The 24,230-nt window shown below is 39.0% G+C and overlaps 1 protein-coding gene across 2 annotated transcripts in view; it reads left to right on the top strand.

Moving 5' to 3' along the window:
- Lrrc7 (leucine rich repeat containing 7) overlaps positions 1–24,230 on the top strand; it is a 321,319-nt gene that overhangs the window by 98,491 nt on the left and 198,598 nt on the right. For both annotated transcript variants that reach the window (XM_038311250.1, XM_038311249.1), the window contains exon 3: positions 10,396–10,513. In XM_038311250.1, the coding sequence (XP_038167178.1) occupies positions 10,396–10,513 (118 nt within the window). The remainder of the gene's footprint in view (positions 1–10,395; positions 10,514–24,230) is intronic.

Raw genomic sequence — 24,230 nt, 5'->3', positions numbered from 1 at the left:
AACACAAAACTGTTCTCGTTTTTCTCCTATAAATTGAGAGATGACAGTTCTATGTTCCAGGAATTAAGGGATCTTTTCTAAATTAACAGTGTTCTAGAGCAAGAGAAATTTATTTTACAGGCACTCCTTCCACAATTTATGGAAATTTAATGTAAATGAATTTCTGAAACTAGTTGTTCTTCCCATGCAAAGAGGCAACATGGTGTTTCGATGTTTCCATAATAGCCTGAAGCGGCACTGACTCAGTCTGAAGAAACAATGAAGGTCTCTCTGTAGAACCTCTCACCACTTCCTGCTTTCCTGACAACAGTGAAGTCTTACTGTTGATTGGTTGAGAGGGAGAAGGGAGGGGATCTATCACCCAGGAAGTTTGCTGTTTCCTTTAAATTTTAAGTGAATGAATTAAAGATTTGTTTTCTCTTTTGGCAATACAGGTTAGTTGTGCTGCATTTAATTTCTATGGCCTCAATAGTTTTTTCTATGTCAGCTGTCTCCAACAGGAATAATGACTCTTTTTCTTTGTTCTAAATAATTAAGGGTTGGCTACAGAAAACCTTGTAAAATAAAATCATGCCAATGTTCTCATTAACATTAATAACAACAGCTTTTTCAGTTGTCAGTGAAGTAGTGTCAAGAGCGTGTGAAGAAACTGAATTCAGAGATATGGAGCAGGGCTTGGTGTAGAAGACCCTAGCAGGCAGAAATCCAAACTCTATTTACAGAAAAAAAGACAGAAACAAGGAACCTGGAGAGTTCCAAGGAAGGTGACTGCACTGACAAGTAGAATTTGGACTGGATCCTTCTCATGCCAGGAAAGGAAGCTTATGTGAGATGTTTCTGGTCATGCCTCAGGTGAGGGAAAGAGGCCGTCCCTGTTCTGGCCTAATTCCCATTGTATCTATCTTAATGCTCAGCACCTGACAAAAGGCCCAGAAATCTATCACCAGCTCAGCACTGCCTCAGCCTCTCTGATCTCTTCATACCCCACAAGCCTCACTGTCCCCATCTCTTGCTCAGGTTCTCCCACATCAGAAACTACTCCTGATTCTGGGACGCTGTCTTCCTTGACATCCTCTCAGCTCACCTTCCAAACAAAACCATATCTTGCCATTTTTTGTTTTCTAGCTCCTTGTTAAATGTCTCTCTTCACTCTTCTCTCTCTTGATCCATTTGTGTGACCCTTGCCATCTCTAGGACACAATAGAACAATCTCCTTGTTGATCGTTCTTAAATCATCCCCGTCTCCCTGTTTTGGTCTCCACAAAAGCATCAGTGATATATTTCCAATATAAATATGACCAGGCAACAGTATAAAGTGAAGTCCATCCCTATCTCTTCTCTGCATCCTGGGAAAGCCTGTGTACCTGAGCCTGGCCTAGGTCTGGAGTAGAAAAATGAGGTCTCCATTGTCTGGTTATAGTGGAAACAGGAAATGGCATTTCTTCTTCCTCTCATCCTCTCTGCCCCTCATCTCAAAATCTCTTCGTTCATGACCTTTGTCCTTCGTTTTCTGATAGAATCATTTTACGTTTCTCTGAGCCTCCTTTTATAACCATGTACACAGGTTGCCATGGCAATTGCTCACCACACACACACACACACACACACACACACACACACACACACACGTAGTATGTTTGCTCTGTGTCCACAGACACAGGGTAAAGCAAATAGCATTGTTATGTCCACACACCTGTGGAAGTCAGGACAAGGTTGGTTCAATATTTGAATCAACAGGAAATAGAGGAAATAGCACAGTATTCAGTATAAAGCTCTGTTCTTACTACATACTCACTGCACAAGGAATTATAATGTGATTTTTGTAAAAGCAGATCATGGCAATATACAAAGTTGAATGAAGTAACAGTAGATGCTCTACTAACCAAATACCAAACTCTGTATCAATCCCCAAAGAACCCAATTGTTGATATACTAATATTGACTGTTCCCCTGAGACAAAGCCAATGCTCCCTTAAATTCCAGATCACCAAATATCATGTAAACTTCTAGTTAGAAAAAAATATAACAATAAAGAACTCCAAAATAATCTACACATGGCACACATACCATACCCTGTAGTTTAACATAATATCAGAGCCCACCCTAGGCTGCAATGTGGGGCAGGGGTAGAGCTCTGCTTGCAAAGCAGCACCTTAGCTTAGCCTCCAACCCTGAATAACAATACACCCCAAATATCCTGAAACAGTGAAACTGGAAAAATTAAAAACAGCTAAAAATATGATTTTCTACTCAGCATTGGTTTCTGTTTCTTTCTGGGTTTTATCAGCTTGATACCGCCAAATAATCACAGAAACATAAGATTTTTACTTTAAATTTAAGTGCATATGACTATTGAATAGGATGGGTCTGGAAATGTATTGTGCCTTCTGTCTTCAAACCAACAGCTGTTATTGTAGCAAACCAATATATACCCTTTGAACAGAGTGACAAACGCTAAAATTATCCTGCTGCTCCAAAAGGAAAAACGACCCAGCATCTTTGCACAAATTGCTGCTGAAAAGATCTGTATTTTAGAAACAGCAGACACAGTATTTCTCGTTTTGTAGGATGAAATGCCTGGGAACTTCTTGTTGCAATCGTTCTGCAAGACATAAGAGAGATCTCTTCCTCATAGTATATTCAATACTGCAAATACACTAGGGAGAACCAAACTGCTCCTCTTTCCTGAAGCTGTAATCTTATCTAATCCTGTCTGACCTTGCCAAGCCCCACACCTGCCATCCTTACGCCCACTCACTGCAGAAGACCCTGGGGTTCTGTTAGAATATAAAACTTTCCCTTCTGTGATGTCCAGTCAATAATTCTCCTTTAAACTGCTTCCCCACCTGTCCATACCAACAGCACCTGACATGCTGCTCTCATTTTTGTTCATATGATGTTTTCATCTCCCATTATCCCACTTCCAGTCACAGGACCAGTTCTTTCTCACAAACAGAAATTTGAATAAATATACTAATTCATTGCTAATCAGCACTTAGGGTGGGCACAGGTTCACTAGGGTCAGGATGGAACCCAGAGGTGTTTCCTTTCTCTAGAATCCTATTTACTTAGAAATATGACATTTCTCTGAATACTTGAGAAAGGGTATTTTTGTTATCTCTCTTCGAGTCCTGCCACTGCATCATTGTTAAAGAGGTGCTAACTGAGCACCAGCTGTCTGGGAGGGAGGAGTAGGGAGGATGAGAAGAAGAAAGGATGAAAAGGAGAGGGAAGCATTATTTGGAAGCTTACCATTTCACAAAATACACTTATAAAACTGTTTGTACTCTATTATTTCTGAGATGCCACTTTCCTAAATAAAGCTAATTGTTTACATTTGTATCAAACTAAAGAATTTTTCATTTTCTTATAATGCACACAAAGTAATGATTTCCTTGAAAGAGCTTTCCAACCAAGTTAGGAGAATTACTGCTTGAACATTTGAAAGCAGGATTCAAGGAGGAACTTCTCAGAAACAAACCATTTAGAGATACCAGTTAGTGAACCGGTATTTGGTTCTTTTCCAGAATCAAGCCTGACCTGTAAACATAGTGGCACCAAAACCCTCTTGTTGAAAATTTACGATTTTACATGCAACTTTCCAAGAAAACTATAAAGTGCTCAAATAACAAATCCTCTTACTGTGGTGGGCAGTTACATGGTTATTTTCTTATGTCTTCCCCTCAAAAACTATGTTTTGGCATACAGTCATTCACATGCATGTCACGTCATTGCTATGGAGGCCATGAATCTCCAAGTCTGTATGTAACAAAATCCCAGTGCAAAGCATAATATCTGGCCTACACTTTGGGCTGGCTCACATGTACATGGTGTTCCAGCTGCACATTTGTTGCTGGGTAGTCACCAGTGAGCTTCCTGTCAGTCCTCCTAAAATGAATCACTGATGCCCCTGGTCTTGCTCCCTCTCCTTACTCACTCCTGTCAGATGTCACTTATCTTCCCAAAACATGAATCTTTGAGGAATGGGGAGTGTGCTGCTTTGGAAACAGCTTGGTACCCACACAGATGTGTATGTGAATGTTGACTCTGACCCTTGCTAACTATATACCATAAAAAACCGGGTTCTTCTCTATAAAAATTAGTTAAGAATGACATATTTCCAATACTGTTATAAGAATATAATTTTTTATAGTGAAGCTCAGTGATTTGCCCTTATGTAATAGGTACTCAGGAAATGGGACTCCTTGTGGATTATATTATTGTTCCTCATAATTATACTTAGGAAGAAACATCTTCTCACTAGGAAAATAAAATAAGGACCTTGGATCACACACTCTCAAAGCTACAAGAACAAGAAAAAGCCTTCAGAGCAGCCCTCACACACAAGAACACAGTGCTACCACCTCAGCAAAAGCAGTAAGACTTACACAAGAACAAAGGCACAGCATGCAAACAGAAGAGAAGGTTTGAGCATGAAGGAGAAGGCAGCATATGGGGGTGGGACAAGACAGAAAACAGCTTCAGCTGGAGACTGGACCTTGAATCAAGCCTGCAGGCAGAGTGGGCTACGCAGGAAGATGGAGGGAGGTTGAAGTAGGCACAGGCAATGATGGATGTGGTAGGATGAGTATATGCAGGGATGAGGACCTCAAAAGCCACAATGAAGAGTCGGAACTTTTTCCTGAAGAACAGAAAGGCCCTGAAATCTTGTGAGCATGGCTACATTTTTAAAAGCAACATGTGGTAACTATCAGACCTTTCTTTATAGACAGATCTGTAAGGTTACTTAGCAGAGACACTGTCATCTAATCTTTCTCTTGACAGATCTGCTTCCATTCTTCAGAATTTTAGTTATGCCATGTTTATTAAGCCAATAATTAGCACATTGTTGTTGTTTTATAGGGTTAATGACTATTTAGAACTACTCACACATTGCTTTTTATATATTTTTAAATTTATTTAATCTTCCTTTCCATGCTAACATCTCTTCTGGAATAAATTTTTCTTGTCTTTACAGATATCTTCTGACAGTTGTTTTGGTCTGAGACTCTTGACAAAGAACTCAGTTGGTCTTTGTCTAAAATGCTGCTGTTCTGTACTTTTTGGTTTGGAAAAAAACTGTCAATATAGGATTATTCTTGGTTCTTTAAAGATTAATAGCTAGCGAATCCTCACTCTCGTTGTTGTTGGGAACTCATCTTTGTTTTGCTTAATTGCTTTTTATTTTTTCTTTTTAATTGACATGATATTTATCCATGTATGTGAGTGACTGTGAGAAAATTCAATACATGCCCACAGTAAGCAACCATCTAATCAGGGTAATTAGCAGCCTCATCTCCTGCAACATTTATGGCTTTTATGTGCTGAGAACTACCAAGCCTTATTTTACGGTTTTGAAGCATAATCTAAAATTGTTGTCAACCACAGCTGGAGCTAGTCTGTCAGCCAGCTTCCAATTAAATGACAAGGAGACTTCTTATTAATTATGAAAGTTTGGTTGATAACTTGGGATTATTTCTAGCTAGCTCTTATAACTTAGGTTAGTCCATATCCATTAATTTACTTTCTGCCTCATGACTTTATTACCTCATCTGCAAAGTGACCATCCTGCTCATTCTTCATCTCCTGGTGACTTCTCTCTTCTTCCCAGCATCCTGTGTGCCTCAAAATTCTGCCTAGCTATTGGCCATTTAGCTTTTTATTAAACCAGTCAGAATGACATATCTTCACAGTGTACAGAAAGATTATTCCACAACACACAGCTATCCTGTGTTGCTAGCACTAGTTCCCCCGGCCTCCACACAACTTTCAAAGGAAATCCTTCTTCCTGGCAGCTTTTAGATGTTCTGGTCCTTGCACTCTAAAATTTCATATAAATCTGTGTGTGGTTTCTCTCTGCCTCTCCCTCTCTTTCTCTTGTTTGTTGAGTCTGTGCCTGCTGTAGATGAGTGAAGACTGCCTTTCTCACATCCTTTATCACCCCATCCTCTTCCTCTGCACTCATTTTTCTAGTGATCTAACAAAACCTTCGCGTTCTCTCTTCTGTGCTGTTTGCGAGTCTTTTTGATTATCTGGTGTCTTTCTTGCCTCGTTTATCTAATTGCTCCCTATTATCAGATCTGCTGTTACTTTCTCCATCTGACTTTAATCTCTTTTAATCTCCTCATTTGCTGACTTCTCTTTGATAATCTCGCTTCATCACCATGCTTTCAGATCCTGCCTTCGTTATCTAGACATATTGAACACATTTACTATGCAGAAAAGTTTTGCTATTGCAGCTTTTAACACTTAGCAATTATTCCATGAATATTGAAACTTTGTTGGCTGATAAAGTCCTGTCTATTTTCTGAGTTCAGAGACAATTTATGTTTTCTTCAGCTTGGCTCTTGAGGGCAACACTGACATTCAGCATATATCCAGTACACACACTTTAATACAAACAGAATCAGGGAACTCTCTCAAAGATACAGATCCCCTCATACTATCAAGTGAATGTCTAAAACTCGTTTGAAATGGCAACTAAGAGAAGCATGCATGGCCACTCCCCAGTCCCACTCCCAGCAAATTCCTTCAAGAAACCTACTGTTCATAACTCCTCTAAGAGAAGCTTCCTCGGGTTGTGGACATTCTGTCCCAACCCATCAAGTGCCCAGATCCTGTATGTGCATTTCTGGTACCCCAGTACAGATTTACACAGAACATTTGCATGTGTGTCTGGCTCCTCATATCTCACATAATGTTCCCTTATACTCAAAGCCACATAGGTCTAGTTGTAGCCAGCACAGTAAGAAGATTCCTAGAAATTAATGAATGAGATGATACTTTACAGAGCTTAGGGAGCAAGAGGTCCTTGTGCTCACAGATAAACACTAGGAAAACCAGGAACATTAAACATGCAGAATGGTCTCTTCAAGGGAATAGATACATAACTTGTTTTTCACCCAGAAGGCTGGCAACTGATGTAGTTAATGGCTTGGTGATAGTGATCTGTGTTATCTGTAGGGCCAGGTCCTACACCTGACTCCCTCCAACATTTATGTTTATCTCAATCATTCTTCCTAGACATAGATAGATAGATAGATAGATAGATAGATAGATAGATAGATAGATAGATAGATAGATAGATAGATAGATTATTGCATTCTGTCTCGGTCAGATGACCCCATCTTTACTGAAGAGATCATATGTACTTTGTAAAGAGTTTCAATATAAATATATCTTAAACTTTGTTAATTATCATCATGGGATTGAGTTAATTATCATTAGAAACATTTTTTTCAAAATTTGCTGTGTTTAAATATACCTAAAATAAAACAAACAGCCCAAGGTCAGAACCTAGCAGTTTGAACCAACACCAGCTACTGAGTTGTGTTGAACTAGACTTCCTTCTTGCCTCATGCAGCTCATTACTCTGCTGGCTGTGGAGTTTAAAAAGACCCCAAAAATTTCTTCAGAGTTGAATTGCTGTCTTAGTTAAAGAGAAATTGCACTCTATCACAAATGCATTTTCAGAATCAAAACATTTTTATTGTTTTAAAATGTGAGGTATTAGCAAATGAAGATCAGGATAGCTATATAGATAATGGTTTGATGCTAAGTAGCTATTAATTATGTTTATTCCCTATATGTTGATGAATACAACTGTTTTATAATAATCCAGCCTCATTTTCTCTCAGAGTTTGAATCTTGAGAAGGCCCTGCAATAGCTCTTAGTTTTGTAGAGGGCATGACTCATGGGAAGAAGTTCACTCAGATAAGAAACTTGATCTAGGAAACACAGACTCCAGTGACACCGTTTACCTCTCTGAAGCTTCCTGTCCAAAACTGCCTGTCTCAGCAGGAGTTTGGCATGCTTCTCATTTTTCCTTTAATTATCTGCACTCTCAAAGTTATTGGCTCAGCACAAACTGTGGACAGAAAAGTGTTCTGTGGTAAACTGGAAGGAGAAATATGTGATATGCAAGCAAGCTGAGCAGGACTCTACCTCCAAAGAGCCTGTTTTGTTTAGAAAAGTAGCAAGCAGACCATCATACTGTACACTGATGGACTTTTAATTGCTAACAGTCACCCAACTTTCCTCAGCAATATAGTTTCACAAGTACTTTATTTACCAAATCTAAAACCCGTATTATGAGGTAAATCATTAGTGTATATAATAATATTAGTGTGGAGGATATCTGGGGGAAAGAGGACTCAAAAAATAACTTACCCTTGATTGTACGGTACATTGCAAATATCAAAAACATTAGTAGGAGAAAACTGTGAGGTTTAGAATTGATAGCTTGTATTAGCATCTGTCACTCTCTCGGGTCTCAAGTTGTATGGTTTAGCATCCCTACTCTAAGGCAAGAGAATTGCTGGGTGTAGCATGGAGAGCAGGCCCTTTGTTCCATTCTGGCTGCATGGCTAGCTTAGCCCCGAAATAATAATCACACAGAATCTGTATTCATTAAAACACTGCTTGGCCCATTAGTTCAGGCTTCTTATTAACTCTTGTAACTTATATTAGCCCATTATTCTTATCTATGTTAGCCACATGGCTCAGTCCCTTTTTCAGTGGGGCAGGTCACATCCTGCTTCTTCAGTGTCTGGACAGGACTGCGGAGGAATGGACTTCCTCCTTCCTAGAATACTGTTCTCTTTGACCTGCCTCTACCTCCTGTCTGGTTGTCTGGCCTATACTTCCTGCCTGGCTACTGGCCAATCAGCATTTATTTAAAATGTAATTGACAGAATACAGAATTGTCCCACACCAGCTGGGTTCAGTGATAACACTGCAAGAAGAGTCAGGATTGACCAGACACTGATCTGGGGTCAAGTCCCTGCTCTTGCTTGGATTCTCCCTGGTAGAAAAGACATTTCCTTTATTTATTTTTTTTTTTAAAAAAAAGTCACTTAATTCAAAGTTGAAGAACACTAGGACTTTTGCTAAATCTTGAATGGACTTGAGAATTAGTTGTTATAATAAGACTTAAAAGACTATAACTTAGAATCTTTAGTTTTACCTTTTGTTAAAATGGTTGTAGCGATCAGCCGAATGAGTGGTTAGTAAGTCTTACCCAAGTAATGGTGAGATAATTGACTGCGAAGCTGCAAATAATAGCATTGAATGTTCACACAGCATGTCACTGTATCACTAGATCACACAGATTGGAAGGCAGCTGCTGGTAACATCTGGGACTGTAACCATGTGTTTCCTATTTGGTTAGGTGGAAGGTCTTTTAAAGAATCCATTAAATGTCTCTTTTAAAATCTTATAAAAAGAAGTCCATTTCTATACAGGATGCTGAAAAAAAGTAATTTTGACATAATGTTGAATAGCAACTAATCTTTATAAAGAACCCAAGATGACTAACCCAAAGTAAGAGACTTCATATTTCCTCTTATGTAAGAAGTCGTATGATCTCCTCTTAAAAAAAAAGACTAATGAGTTAAGAAATAACATCCGTATGCTACATTGTTTTTCCTATAAATAAGAAATTATGTGTAGGAAGAAATGGTAGTTAAATATACCTTTAGCCAACTGCATAGTCATGATTACCAGACTTCATCTGTGGAAGTTCAGGAAAGCAGAATTAGAAAAGTCAGAAAAGATTTCATTAAGATAATTCTCCTAGAAATGAATTAGAAAAATGTCCTCCAACTGTTCATGACTTTAGTTGTCAAGATGAGTTGAACAGAGCCTTAACAACAATTAGAGTTGTTCTTTTTCACAGTGTGGTACTGGAAACATCTCTACCGAATCCAAATTGATGACTTGCTGAAAATGCAGGTTTCCTTACCCCATTGCTAAATTGTCAAGTGGATCAAGAAACCGCATCTGAAACACACCTCAACCCACCAGTGGTTGTGACCATGCTGGGTTCCACCACCAATTTAGCCCTTGGCTCTCCCCCACCTAGTACTTTAGACTGACAGAACTGTGAATTGAGCCTGATTGAATTTTTGTTCCATGTTTCATCTACTAGTGATTTATGAGGCATGCAAGGGGACACAAAAGAATGTGAGTGTAGGTATTCTGATGTGCCTTAGTTCTAGATCACATACAAGTATTTATTCAGGATAAAGAAATTGAAGTAAGTCTTTCTGAAATCAAAGTAATCAAAGTAATGAGAACTAAAGTGATCCCCTTAGCTGTAGGAATGGAAAGGATAACTCCTGAAGGTTTTTTTCTGCCTGGTTCTCATTTTGTTCTATTTTGTTTATGTCTATATGATAGAAAAGAGCAAGGCACTATCAGCTAGATGGGTTGTGAAGCTATTCCAATTTGAGTGTGGAAGAAAATGAAGCCTTGTTAATGGTTCTTTTATTGTCATATTGATGGTTTTTTTTTTTTAAAAAAAAAAGGTAACTTCAGATTTGCTACTGAGTTTATATATGTGTGGGTCTAACCAAACTGTGGCCTAACTAGTGAGTTGTTCTTTTCTGTTACAGCAATTGTTCAACTGCCAAGCTCTGAGGAAACTAAGCATCCCTGATAATGACCTCTCAAGTCTGCCAACCTCTATCGCTAGCCTAGTTAATCTGAAAGAACTCGACATCAGTAAAAACGGTAAGACTCTCCAAGAACCTTCATATCACTTTACTGAAGATAGCATCTAATTTTTTTTCTTAATGAGTGGTAACTTTTTCTTTGACTTTATTGAAGTTCTATTTAAGACTTAAGTTGTGCTTGGCTGTGGATCCCTGCATCTGCTTTCCATCAGTCTCTGAATGTGAGTGACAGTTCTGTGGCTTGATCTGTTTGTGGGGCCCCTGGCAGTGGAACCAGGACTTATCTGGGTGTATGAAGTGGCTTTCTAGAACCCATTCCCTATGGTGGGGTACCATGCTCAACCTTGATATAGGAGAGGGGCTTGATCCTGTCTCAACTTGGTATGCCAGACTTTGTTGACTCTCAGGGGAGCCTTACCCCCTCTGAGGAGTGCATAGGGGTGGAATGGGAGAATATGGGGGGGGGGTCAGAGGAAGGATGGGGGACTGTGGTTGGCATGTAAAATGGAAAAAACACTTCTTTAAATAAAAATGAGTTAAAGAGAGCAATCCTCCCTTTCCCTCTCACAGTATGACTGACTTCCCCAGATCTCATTCCTCTCTGGACTCAGACACATTTCCTAATTCTCTAATTATTCCCCATCCTATGCTAGGTTTATTCCTCATTTTCAGAGTATTACATACTCAATGAGCTTTGTTTCTTTCTTGAAACAATCCTCCCATTTGCTTCTCTGGGCTCCACTGTCTCATTGGTACTCTCCTCTGCACAGAATTCACTTACTCACCAGAGTTATTGGCTTTCTTCTCCTGACCCAGATTGCAAATTCTGTAAGATGGCAGGAGGGGCATTACTGTTTTGGTTATCGACACATCCCAAATGTTTTGAGTAGAGCCTGAAAAACTATCAGGGCTCAGTTATATCTATTATATTTTGAGCCAGGTCATACACCTGGTGATTTTGTTGACACTGGTACTAATATCAATGTTCATGTTGTTATTTTCGCTGAGGATTTCCTAGAGGAGGCTGGGCCTTTAGATGGTCTCATGTGTCCTAAGTCATTCAGTAAGACCTCATTCCTTCCCAAATAGCTTCAGCTATATTTTTTATTAGAATAAATCAAGTATCTAGCCCAATGAATTGTGATCAGGTAATTTGTGAATGCAAAGCTCAGCCTCACCATCATCATATTGCCAGATGAGAAATGTGCCCATGGTCACATACAAATAGCACTATGGTTACTCTACTCAGATTGTTGGTGCCAAGGTGACAAACACGAAAAAGCTAGTTCTCCCTCACAAAACTTGCATCTTAGAAAGTGGTTTAGATATTCAAATAAGTAGCTATAGAGGATTGAGAAAATATTTGTGTGTAAAGTTACCTTAAATCTAAAGACCATCCTTAGACGGAGGGTGGATGCATTCTTAATAAATATTTACTGAATGAATTCATGAGTGAATGGTTGATTGTCATCAGTAAGTTTACAGTGTCACTGGCAAGATAAGACAGGCACTCACAAATAATCAGTCATCGCTAAGTACTTGGTCACATGCATTCTTAGGAAATGGGAAGACCAATTAAGACTGCTGTATTAATAGAAAAGGGTTCCAGATTTAGTTTGAAAGAGATAATAATACATGTGTCAACCAGACACTAAAACAACCTTGCAGCTAAGCTAACCAGACACTCAGAGGGTTTTCATGAAGACAACTCTCTATACACAGGTATAGAGAGAGAATAGCAACCAGTTTAGGCCCATGGAGAGGGGTCTCCTAGCCATTTTTATTCTTGTAGGAATATATTCACTGGATGTGGAAATATGGCATTTAAGAAAGTATACAGTTCTTCCTGAAGGTCTTATTTCAATTTCCCCCATCAGGTGACTCGCAACTGCTTGTAGCTGAAGCTCCAAGGGATCCAACACCTTCATCTGGCCTGTGTGAACACTGCACAGATATGGCATGCACATGCAAATAAAATAAAGATAAATGTTTATAAAATAATAGATTTATAGGGCATTCCCTGTGTGTTACTACTATCAAAATGTTCAATTGCATTTATATTTCAAATTCAACTTTCACAGTATAATTCTAAGAAATGTAATATGATTAATACCACATCTGGCCTTTGTGTAGGTTTAGTAGACAGTACAAGTAAATAAAAACTTACTTTATTTTTAAAGATGATGAGACAACATATCACCATATATAAACCTAAAGTTCCCAAGACGCAACCTTATTAAGAGCAAATAATAATTCCCAATGCTGTTTTTATACTAAAATTTACAAGTTACATTTGTGTTCCCCCAAAGAAAGTCTGTAGGCATCTTTAGAAGACGTTGAATCAATTACTTAGCTTTACCTCCATATCCTGGAAACATTTACACAAAATGGCACACGAGAGATGTCAGGCCACTGTAGGGTACACATTAAATTACAAAAGTGTGAGGTGACAATACCCAGACCACAGCTGGCAATCACACAAATATCTCTTCAAATGTTCTAGCTGTGCTGTGACAAGGACCTGGGCAGTTACTCAAGGACCTTAATTCATCTTTCAGGAATCTGTCCAGTGAGGAAAGAACAGGAGTCTGAAACAAGAGTAGAGTCAGCATTACGGTTGGCAGCTGAAATAGCCCTTCCCGGGAGGGGAGAGGCTACAGCAGAGCTGGAGCAAAGTTTGGTTTAGATGAAAGAATCCTGACTACATGAACTCACTCTGAGCCTAAAGTTACTTTCGGCCATCCTTTTGTACCCTAATCTTACTTCTGCTGTCTTCTTGTCACATCACCCTGGATCATCGCAAAGGCATCAAGCTGGCACCTTGTGACACAGGAGCTATACAATTTCCTCAGCCCAGGTTCTTTCCTCTCTAGCTGAATACCATAATCTCAATAGAGCCCTCCGTACATTAGAAAAGAATTCCCCAAGGGGGCGTGCATGGATCTCCCTGGGAGAGGGAAATAAAAGAGATCTACAGTGTGAACTGGAAGGGATGGGGATGAGAACTTGGGGGATTGGGTGAGGGGGTGGATGACGAGGGAAAGTTCTGAAAGATATGGCTGGAAGAGGGTAGGGGGTTCAGGTAGAAACCTGGTGCCAGGGAAACTCCCAGCTAAGACCTCTAGCAATAATGGCTACATAGCTTGAACTGACTATCTCCTGTCATGAGATTGGTGCCTACCCTAATTTTCCTCAGAGAGACTTCTTCCCGTAACTGATGGAAACAGACGCAGAGACCCACAGCCGCATATTAGGCTGAGCTCAGTAATCCTGCTGAAGAGAGGAAGGAAGGATTATAGGAGCCTGAGGGGTCAAGGTCATCACAGAACAAACCACAAAAACAACTAATCTGACTCAGAGTCTTAAACAACACCCAGAGATCCTGAATGGGACCGATGGAGGCCCTCAAAGAATGTGTGACAGTTGTGTAGTTGGTCTACCTGTGGGACTCCTAACAGTGGGAGCAGGAGCTGTTCCTATAGTTCTGGCTGGCTATTGGGAACCTATTTCTCATCCTGAATTGCCTTGCCCAGCCAGAATATAGGAGGAAGTGCTTAGTCTTACTGCAACTTGATATGTGGTGCTTTGTTGATCCCATGGGAGGCCTGCCCCCTTTCTGAGGAGAAGTTGATTGGGGAGGGGTGCAGGGAGGGAAAGTGGGGGAGGGAACTGAAGGAAATGAAGGAGGGGAAACTGGTCAAGATGTAAAATTAGATAGATAGATAGATGATAGATAGATAGATAGATAGATAGATAGATAGATAGATAGATAGATAGATAGATGACAGATAGATGATAGATAGATAGATAGATAGATAGATAGATAGATAGATAGATAGATAGGTTAAAGAGTACAAGGGGGCCAGGAGAAATCAAGAGGAATAATGGGAAAAAAACTGTGTTTGAAAATGCAAAAAAAAATTTCCAAGTGTACCTTCAATTACACACACACACACACACACTTTAATACACACATTACATACATGCACAGAAGACATTTCAAATGTTGTATATTCTGAAATTTTCCTTCCATCTAAGCAAAGTAGTTATTGCATAGTATAGTTTCCTATTCTATGGCATCTTTTGCCTTGTAAATGGTTTTAAAGTTCCATCATCTTTTCAGGTGGGCAGGTGACTCTAGGGATCCAACGTGGGGCCTTGTGCATGCTAACTAGGCATTACTTGTCATTTAGAGTTTTCATATATGTGGTACATTATGCAATTTTTGAATTTAGAGGCTATCTTGCTCACTTTTCTGTTTGGAGTTGTGAGCACAATGTGAAGGCATCTTGTAAGTTTTGGGCAGGTAAATAACATTTTATCCCATTAAAAAGTACAATGATATTTATGTGATATTACATTAGATATTACATTGATATGTCATGCTTTGTTGATCCCCATGGGAGACTCTTCATAAAATCCCACCTGGCACCCTGGGAACTTCTAAACATTTTAACTGAGTGCTGGAAAATACAGAAAAGGACTGAACTTCACTAGAAGATGGAAAGAGTCCATGAAGTTCTGTTCACAGATGCCTCAAACATAATACACGTAAAGCCAGACTCTTCATCACCCCAATGTGCTCATCCTTCATTTACTGGCTTCTGCTTATATTACTGTTAGCCATGGAGGTAATCAATGAAAAGATTTGTTCTGACTTTCTACTTCTTGTCCACTCAGTTACCATGCCTGCCATGGCCTATGTCTGTGGAAAGACCATTCCATGCTATTGTAGTTAATTTTGTCCTCGGTCTGTGCTACCTGCTTAAACAGCCTCCTAACTGTGCTCATCCAAACACTGCCAGACAGGTCCTCCACTTCTTAGCTCTAGCACCCAGCATGGCTATGTTTCTCTCCACCTAAGGTATTGCAGAGAGCTAGGACAAAGTGCAGGCTCCTAAACACAAACCTGAGTCTCCACAGCTGACGGAATAACACTTCCATTCCAGTGCCAAGCTAATTACAGGTGACTGGCAATTTTTTATCTTTAAGATCTGGGTACAAGAAAACTTCTTCAAAACGTTAAAGAGAGCTTCATGATCTCTTTCCCTTTTCTTGTGTTATTTCCTCTGCACAAACCACTTTCCATGCCTCCTTCTTCTGGCTCACTTTCTCTTCATGCAATATTCAAATGCCATTGTTTCAATTTCTAAATTAAGTCAAGAGTTCAACCTCTCTATACTAACATATCTTTCATGTTCCTCTGACAATATTTCACTAAAAACAGTTGGTAAAATTAACTATATTAAAACATTTATGTGGTTTCAAGTTTCAAACTAGTGTATACTTTTTATGGGGAAAAGAATACTGGATAGACATATTTGTCTATCATGGAGATGAAGTGTTAACATTCATTGTGGATAGCATATTCTTTTTAGATGATAAAACTTCACAGGCACACATAAATGTTTATGAGCATCACTTCACCCTTCTTGCTGTCAGAATTAAGGTTTAAATTTTCAGCAAAGAACTACCACATTTTATAGATTATTTCTTGAAGGATTCTTAATTATTTTTATTTTATTTTTATGTATGAGTGTTTTGTTTAAATGTATGTCTGTGCACCATGTGTATGCAATACTTAGAGAGTCCAGAAAAGGTCATAAGATCCCCTGGTCCTAGAGTTACAGATGGTTGTGATGAGTGGCCATGTGGGTGCTGAGAATTGAACCCAGGTCATCTGGAAGAGAGCCAGAGATCTTTACTGCTGAGCCATCTCCCCAGCCCTCTATTCTTCAAGTTTGTTCCATGTTGTCCTTCTGAACTTACTTCTTGAAGGTTGAACAACTGAATCTAGCTGTCTCAGCAGAAGAACCCATGTTCCTGTTGCCTCTCATACATTAATTGGCAGTCCATTAGATGGACATACTGGCGTGCTCTTACTTGGTATTTCCCTAATAGCAAACATTTTGCCGTCTTTGTTGGTCGGGTGAAATTTTCTTTTTTTCTCTACAAATTTTCTTTTATGAACTTCTTTCATTTTGGGTAGTCTTTTAGGTTCTTGATGACTTGATATTCACTTTTTAAACATTAGTTTCCTCTTCCTTGTAAGATCTGCAAAGTTTATTTCCCAGTCTGTGACATATCTTCCCACATTGTTTGGAAAGCCATTTTTCATAAAGAAATTGTTGATTTTAATGTGTGAGCTTCAACCTTTTCTCCTTTGTGTTGTGTGATATCACATTATGTTGAAGATGCTCTTCCGTACTTGGTGTCCCAGACAATTTTTCTGTATTGTCTTCTTAAACAATTGGCCTTCTTTTCACATAATTGGATCTTTACTTAATTTGCATCTTATTTTTGAGCCTACGAGTGGCCAAAATTCATTTCTCCTCATGTGAATGGATAGTTAACTGTTCTAAGAACACTCAACAGCCTGTCCTTTCACTGATTGAGTACAATCTCCCCGGGGACTCTCAACAGCCTGTCACCCACTCACTATGCTGGTCTCTACAGTTCTTCAACCTCTTTCAGCTTACTCAACTGTCCCTGCTGGTTAAAACCTGTTCTTATCATTACAGTGTCTTACTGAGTTTCACCATCTAAATGTTCCTATCCTCACTTCCTTCCTTCATTTTACATGTCCTGATGCTCTTGGTATTCAATCTCAAACTTCAAGTCAAACTTCGAGTTGAATATCAATATACAGCAATCTGATATAATTTCAAAAATTGATTTGAATTTAACAGTTAACTGGGAAAGAGCTGATGTCTACAAGTGGTAAATACCAACAAGCTACTTCCCATCATTATGTCTTACTTTCTGGCTTTCAATTGAGTTTTATAAAAGTCTTCAAAAAAGTTTGCAGACATTTTTAATTGCTTAGTTTCAAGTTGTGGGTGTGTGTGTACATGCATGTGTGTGTATGTGTGTGTATGTGTTTAGCACTTGATGCACCATATGTGTGGAGGTCCAGGACTACCTACAGGAGTCAGTTCTATCCGTCCACTGTGTGGGTCCCAGGATTGAGCTCAGGTCCTGGGGCTGGGCAGTAAATTCCTTCACCCCAAGCCATCTTACCATCAGGTTTGCACACATTTTGTTAATTACTGCATGTAGGACAGCTTCATCCTTTCTAATTCTGATATCTCTATGTATTCTTGAGTTATTCTTTTACAAGGTACAACTGAGCTAGAAACTATCCCACTCCATCATTCAGATTTTCAATTTTATTTTTTTCTTCTTTTTCATAACTTTCTTTACTCCAATTTTTTATACTCCTCCACCATATTTATGGTCACTTTATCAGTCTTGAAAAGTCTTCCTTTGCTTTGTTGGTCTCATTTATTATTTGTTTGATTCCCAATTCATTAATTCTTCTTTTCCACTGCTAAGGGCAATTACTTTTATCATGCCTTCCTGCAGTATCTCGTGCTTACTCGGGTGATTTTAGTGTTCCAGTGCATTTGGTACAATCTCAGTCACATCATCTTCTTTGCTGGTATATGGCAAGCCATGTTGTCCAGATGATGCTGATTTCTTATTATTCATTGACTTTCACATTGTAACCAAGTCATAGTAGATGTCACTGTAAAGAAAACACACATTCTCTTTGAGTGGGTTAAGTTAAGGACATACTAGTAGTAGACTACAGGCCCTGATGTAAGATTATCTTTAATGAATACATTATGTTCATAAGCTTTACATACTTAAGGCATTGAAAGGATGAGGAGATGGCTACCAGGGGAACTTAATTTGCAATCACATAGAATGAGTAGTTCCAGGCTCTGCTGCACAGCGGGGTGATGAAGGATAATAAAGTGTGAGATGTTTCAAAAATCAAGAAGAAATGAGTTCAAATGTTTGCACTAATGAAATGATAAATATTTGAGGAGATAAATGGATGTAAACTGGTCTCAGCATTGCCCAGAGTACACATGCATCAGAATATCACAGAATTCCCTGTCCGATGTTAAGTTTTTATGTTCTCATTTTTCAGTTAGAAGATAAATTTTAAAAGAGCTCATTACATAGAATATTTACCTACATGGTATAATCAAAATACCCAGTTAACTGGAAAGCAATGGAGTGGAAAATGAGGTTACAGCTTCTTGTTGTCAATAAAAAACATTCTTTTTTTCTTCTTAAAAATAAGTTCATTAGCTTTGACCTTCGAGAGAAGTTTTGGATAATTATAGTAAAAGTTTGTCATTTGTATAGCCAGAGATAAATAAAAACAAGCCCATGCTTTTTATGAATCAGCTTTCTTTTCTTAGCATTATTGTTCTCTGGTTGTACGCAGTGATCCAAGGGAAGCGTGCCACTATGCATACCAATGGGTCTTCCATCTGTTACCCTCTGGGATGGCGAGTTTTATGTCAGTTTGACACAAGTTAGCATTGCCTGAAAGGAGAAATCTCAATTGAGAAAATGCCTTCATACAACCCAGCAGTAAGGATTTTTCTTAATTAGTTCTTAATGCAGGAGTGCCCAGGCCATTGTGGATAGCGCCATCCTTGGGCTGATGGTCCTGGGTTCTATAAGAAAGCCGGGTAAGCATGCCATGGTGAAAAAGCAAGTAAATAGCACCTCTTGATGGCCCCTGCATTAGTTCCTGCCTCCAGGTTCCTGCCCTGTTTGAGTTCCTGTCCCAACTTCCTTCAGTGATGGACTACAATGTTGAAGTGTAAGCCAAATAAACCCTTTCCTTCTCAACTTGCTTTTGATCGTGGTATTTTCACAGCAACAGAAACCCTAAGACACCATCACATCTGAATTCAATAGTGAAATAAAATCTATGTAAACCAGATATGAATGCATTTCATGATATTGTAATCTCTGGATAAATAGTCAAGTCTAAACTGATACATGGCCACTGTAGAGTAAACTGTTTTATATGGTAAAGTTAGATAATGAGTGATCATGTCTAGTCAGTGATTTTATTTCAAGTTTGATTGTTGACTTGTCAAAGCTTCTTAGAGAAGATGAAACCATAATATAAGGACTTTAATGAAAATGAATTAATTTGAAAGTGCTTCCTAATTCTCCAGCAATTATGTCATGGTTTTCTCTCATCCTCTGGAACTTATTTCTATACATGAATAGATTTGAGCAGCACCATGGTGGGCAAAATCACTATTGTTAGTTATAATAAGAGGCAATCATAGTTGAAGGGTTATTATGTGTGATAGTGATGTGCCAATTATTCCACCCCCTTCCTGAAGCACTCATGAAACACGGAACAAATCACACTCCCCATCTGCAGGAAGAAATGGAATCTCTCTGTTCTGGAGTCATGGGAAGAAGTTAACAGATTTTTAAAAATCTTTAAACCTTTGAGGATATTGGAAGAGAACCTCTGGCTGTCGGTGCTGTAAATTCTCCAGGAATTTACCTGGGGATGCTTTGAATGGGTTAGGGAGTAAATGTCAGCACATGATTATAATCATTATGTAATAACTGTGCCCATGAGTACCCTGCCCTATAAAATTCCTTACTTCAACACCATTACTGCATAACTCATCGAAAAATCACTATCTCTTGCACCTTAGGTCTACTTTCCCTGTCTTTAGAATTTCTTCGTTCGCCATAGGTCAAATAAACTCAAAGTCTCTTTTGCTCTATCAAACAACCCCATGATAATGAAAATCAAATCTGTTTCTATTGTCATCTCCACAGTCTAGCACCAGGCTTTAAACTCTGGTGACATGAAGCGTGAAACGTGCCAGCAGCCAGGTGATGCAACTAACACAAGGAAAAAGCATGCCATCCCATCACCCTCTGAAGCCCTCTCAGACTCCTGTCAGCTAGGGCTCAGGGTCTCAGGGTCACTGCAGGACGTTTTCAAAAACATATGATTGATAAATTCTCCGTGGTCTGTACATCCTTACAAGTAGTTTGAAGAGAATGAAATTGAACTTATAAGAGCCATTTTGAGTCTTCCCTCCTACGCAGCACCCTTCACCCACTGTGAAAAGGAGCTGAACCCTACACTGCCCTCAGGGACACAGCACCTTCTATCAAAATCTAGGTGGATGGAATGTTCACTGAAGAAGTCTAGTGAAAATGAAGGGAGAAGTAAACATTAAATACAAAATAATGTTAAGTAGACCAGTTCACAAAAATCTCACTCAGAACCTCTGTTATTGGAGTAAAGAAAGGGAATACAGAATTAGTGTTGTTCGCTGCATTTGGACCAAGTCACAAGTATCCCTCTAAGAATATACTATGGATCAAGGTCATAAAAACTTTATACTTTTCCCAAGATATGTCCCAGAGGCAAGTTCAGTTGTGTGACTGTGTCCAGTTACTAATGACTTCGCCAGCATTTGGTTTTTCTATGTATTGCTACTGAGGCAGGTAGGCTCTCACAAGGAAGGGGTACCTCCCATATTGTGGTTCCTGAATCCCTCTTTCCTCTCCATGGGGGTGAAATGCAAAGCATCCCCAGATGTTTCTCCAGCTCACTAACCCAACAGTTATATTTTCACTTTGGCTTGGCAGAATGCTGTAAACTGTCTCCTGAAGTCTCCTTGTCAGTCCTTACTTACCCTGTAGATTGCTGAGCTATAGGCCATGTGTCCTTAGTAACCTTCTATAGAGACATACATAAAGTAAAATTAACATTTACCTTCTTATACATCAAAATTTTAAATTTCTTACAGTCCTAATTATTGCAGCAATAGTTCCAATCTAATTATCTTCTTTGAACAGCTCTAATTGGTCAGTTTCAGAGCTCACACGAGCTCATCTGTGCTGCAGAACTGACTTTTTAGGAGAATAAAGAGATGTTTTGTCTACGTCTAGCAGCACTAGTCGGTGGGAGGTGTGGTAGAGTCACTCTGTGGTTCTCCTGTCACCTTCCCTCTAAACAGATAGCAGCTCTAATTTCTTCTGGCTGGCACCCTGAAGAGAGCAGGTTTGCATCAGAGTCTGTGCGGATTGCCCTGTCTAAAGTACTACACCATAGACTATATATATAGTTAGTCAATATAATTTTATTATAAAACCTATATTTCATAAGTGTTTCTCAGAATAGGCAAACATGACAGTATCTGAGATGTGCTGATTTAAAATCCTGACCAGGCACTAAATCTTACTTGCTTTGTTAGTCATTTTTTTAGAAATTCTTAAGACTGAAATAAAGTGTGCATAGCATTCTTCTCTGTGCACTTCATCTTTTAATCCTCAGGGTCTAACAAACTTGTTCAGCATACCAGTAGCCTGCCTGTTCTCCTCAAAATAAAAAAAGCACAATTTCAAAGATCGGTAATAAGTAAAATAAAAATGGAACGTTTTATTAGCTTTGTTTTTGTTGTTTTATTATGTAAGATAGGGCACTGTAAATTTTTTCTCTAGCATTTAGCACTTACAACACAAAGTAAACTATATGATGTATTTATGCAATTATGCAATTCGGAAAACAGAAGCATTCAGTATATATCAACCATACTTACATATATTCATCTGCATGAAAAATTATAATCAAGAAATGCTTCTTATAAATTTGAAGGGGCTCTCGATCATTTAAATTTGGCATTTAGAAAGTCTGTGACATTTTGTTTGTTTGAAAAGAGATAATTATCCTTTTTATCTTAATATAGGTAATTAAAATCTACATCCTCTGTATCAAAATCAACTGCTTCTTTCTGTATCTTAAATGCATTTTAATTCAATGCTTCGAGTTATTGATGTGAAGTATAATTCAGAGGCAATTTAACAAGCACTTGCCAAGTTGTCATTGTTTGTCTAGGTAGATCCTAGGAAATTAAACATTAATGAACCCCAATGTCTGACTACATCGTGGTCTTCCTACTCATTGCTCAAACACAGCATATATTTACATTTATGTATATTTTTTTCACCTGATAAAATATAAACTCACAAATAAAAAGAATCCCCTATCTTTCCCATCTTTTCCCCATCTGTTTCCTCAAAGTTCAGCACTTCCCAGCACAGTAAGCACTCAGGAAAACCTGTTAAATGTGTGACCTGTTCCCCTTCTTCAGGAACCTAAATTAAAAATATATTAAAACAAAAATAACAATGTCCTTAACACATAACCATGCACAGTGGTATTTTATTTTGCTTAGTTGTTCTTTTTTCTGTTGTTTTTTTTTTTCTAGTCTCATTCAATTTAAGATGCAATGTAAGCTACAACAATAGGCATTAAGAAGTAAGAGGATTAGTTGAATAAATCCTCATGCAAATGTTAGAATTTAAATTTCCCTATATAGATGGTATTTAGACCTGGATTTGGGTGAGAAAATAATGAGGACAGGCAAAACTTACATCAAATAAAGCAAACATCAGGAAAATGAGATGGGAAGACAACTTTCATGTCACAGAAATCTCATGGGTAGGTTTCCCTCTGGGTGGTCTATTTATAGACTCGGGGACCAATGCTCTATTGTTGTTAAGGTCGGTGCTTAATAATGATGAGACTTTTTCCTACATTTGGGTTCCAAACTTAACTTCTGTTCAGAAAGAAATGTTTCTTTCCATACTTGGACATACATTTAAAGCCATTTTTAAAAACACAGGTTGACTTCAGAAGCCCTTTTATCATTAGAGAAAGCTGAAAGCTCTTTTAACTACAAGCTTAAGAGGTTCTCCAAGGGCAGGGATATGATTCAAATAGTTAACTCTGAGCTCTGCTCCCCAACATCAACTTAAAATGGTAGGTGTGGTGGCTGTGATCCCAGCACTGAAGATGTGGAATAGAAGGGTACCTGAGGTCTTGCCAAATAAGTGAGCTTTGGGATTAGTGGCAGATCCTGTCTCAAAAAATAAGATGAAGGAAGGTTGAGGAGGATACTCAGTATCAATCTCTGGCTCAATGGTGAGTTTACCCATGCAATCAGCCACGTGTGTGTCACACTCAATCATATATGAGCCTGGGTAGATGATGTGGCTTTTATTCAGGGTATCCTGTCTTCCTCAGATAGAAAAACCCAAGTAAAAGCAAAAAATTAAACCTCCTAACCAGACATTTATTCATGATTTTCTGTCTCCCCTCCTCATACCAGGTATGAATGATAAATTGATTAATCTCAGATTTCTTAATTACCTTATACATACTGTTTCCTAATAGAAGAATGAACAAGCATGATGGTTAAATGGAGATTTTTTTTTTCCTTTTGAAACAGGGTTTTTGTAGCCCTAGCTGGCCTTGAACTACTAAGTACCAAGGTTGACCATTCTCTTTCCAGCTCCCAATTTCGCTGGGACTGAAGACATACATCACTACACCTTGTATATGTGGTGCTGGGAATCAAACCCAGGACTCCCTGCACTTCAGCAAATGCTTTGCCCGCAGAGCTACAACCCCAGCCCAAAGCAGGAACATTAAAAATGTTCAAGCTTCATATTTTTTATTCATTATTGCATATCAACCACAGTTTCCTCTCACTTCTCCCTCTTATCACCTTCTCCCCCATCCCTCCATCCATTCCTTAGAGAGAGTAAGCCCTCGCACAGAATCAATAAAGCCTGACATATCATATGGAGGCAGGACTAAGCTCCTTCGCCCCACCCCATCAAGGCTGAACGTGGTATCCCACCATAGGGAATGGACTCCAAAAAGCCAGTTCATGCACCTGGTCCCACTGCCAGGGGCCCCACAAAAAGACCAAGCCACACAACTGTCACCCACATTCAGAAGGCCTAGTTTGGTCCCCAGCCGTCAGTCCAGAGTCCATGAGCTCCCACTAGCTTGGGTCAGCTGTCTCTGTGGGTTTCCTCATCATGATTTTGACCCCACCCTATCCCACCCCTGCTCATATGATCCCTTTTCCCTCTCGACTGGACTTCAGAGCTCGACCCAGAGTAAAACA

Source organism: Arvicola amphibius, chromosome 14 (assembly GCF_903992535.2).
Source record: "Arvicola amphibius chromosome 14, mArvAmp1.2, whole genome shotgun sequence".
NCBI lineage: Eukaryota > Metazoa > Chordata > Mammalia > Rodentia > Cricetidae > Arvicola > Arvicola amphibius.
This window is presented reverse-complemented; position numbering and strand designations above follow the sequence as displayed.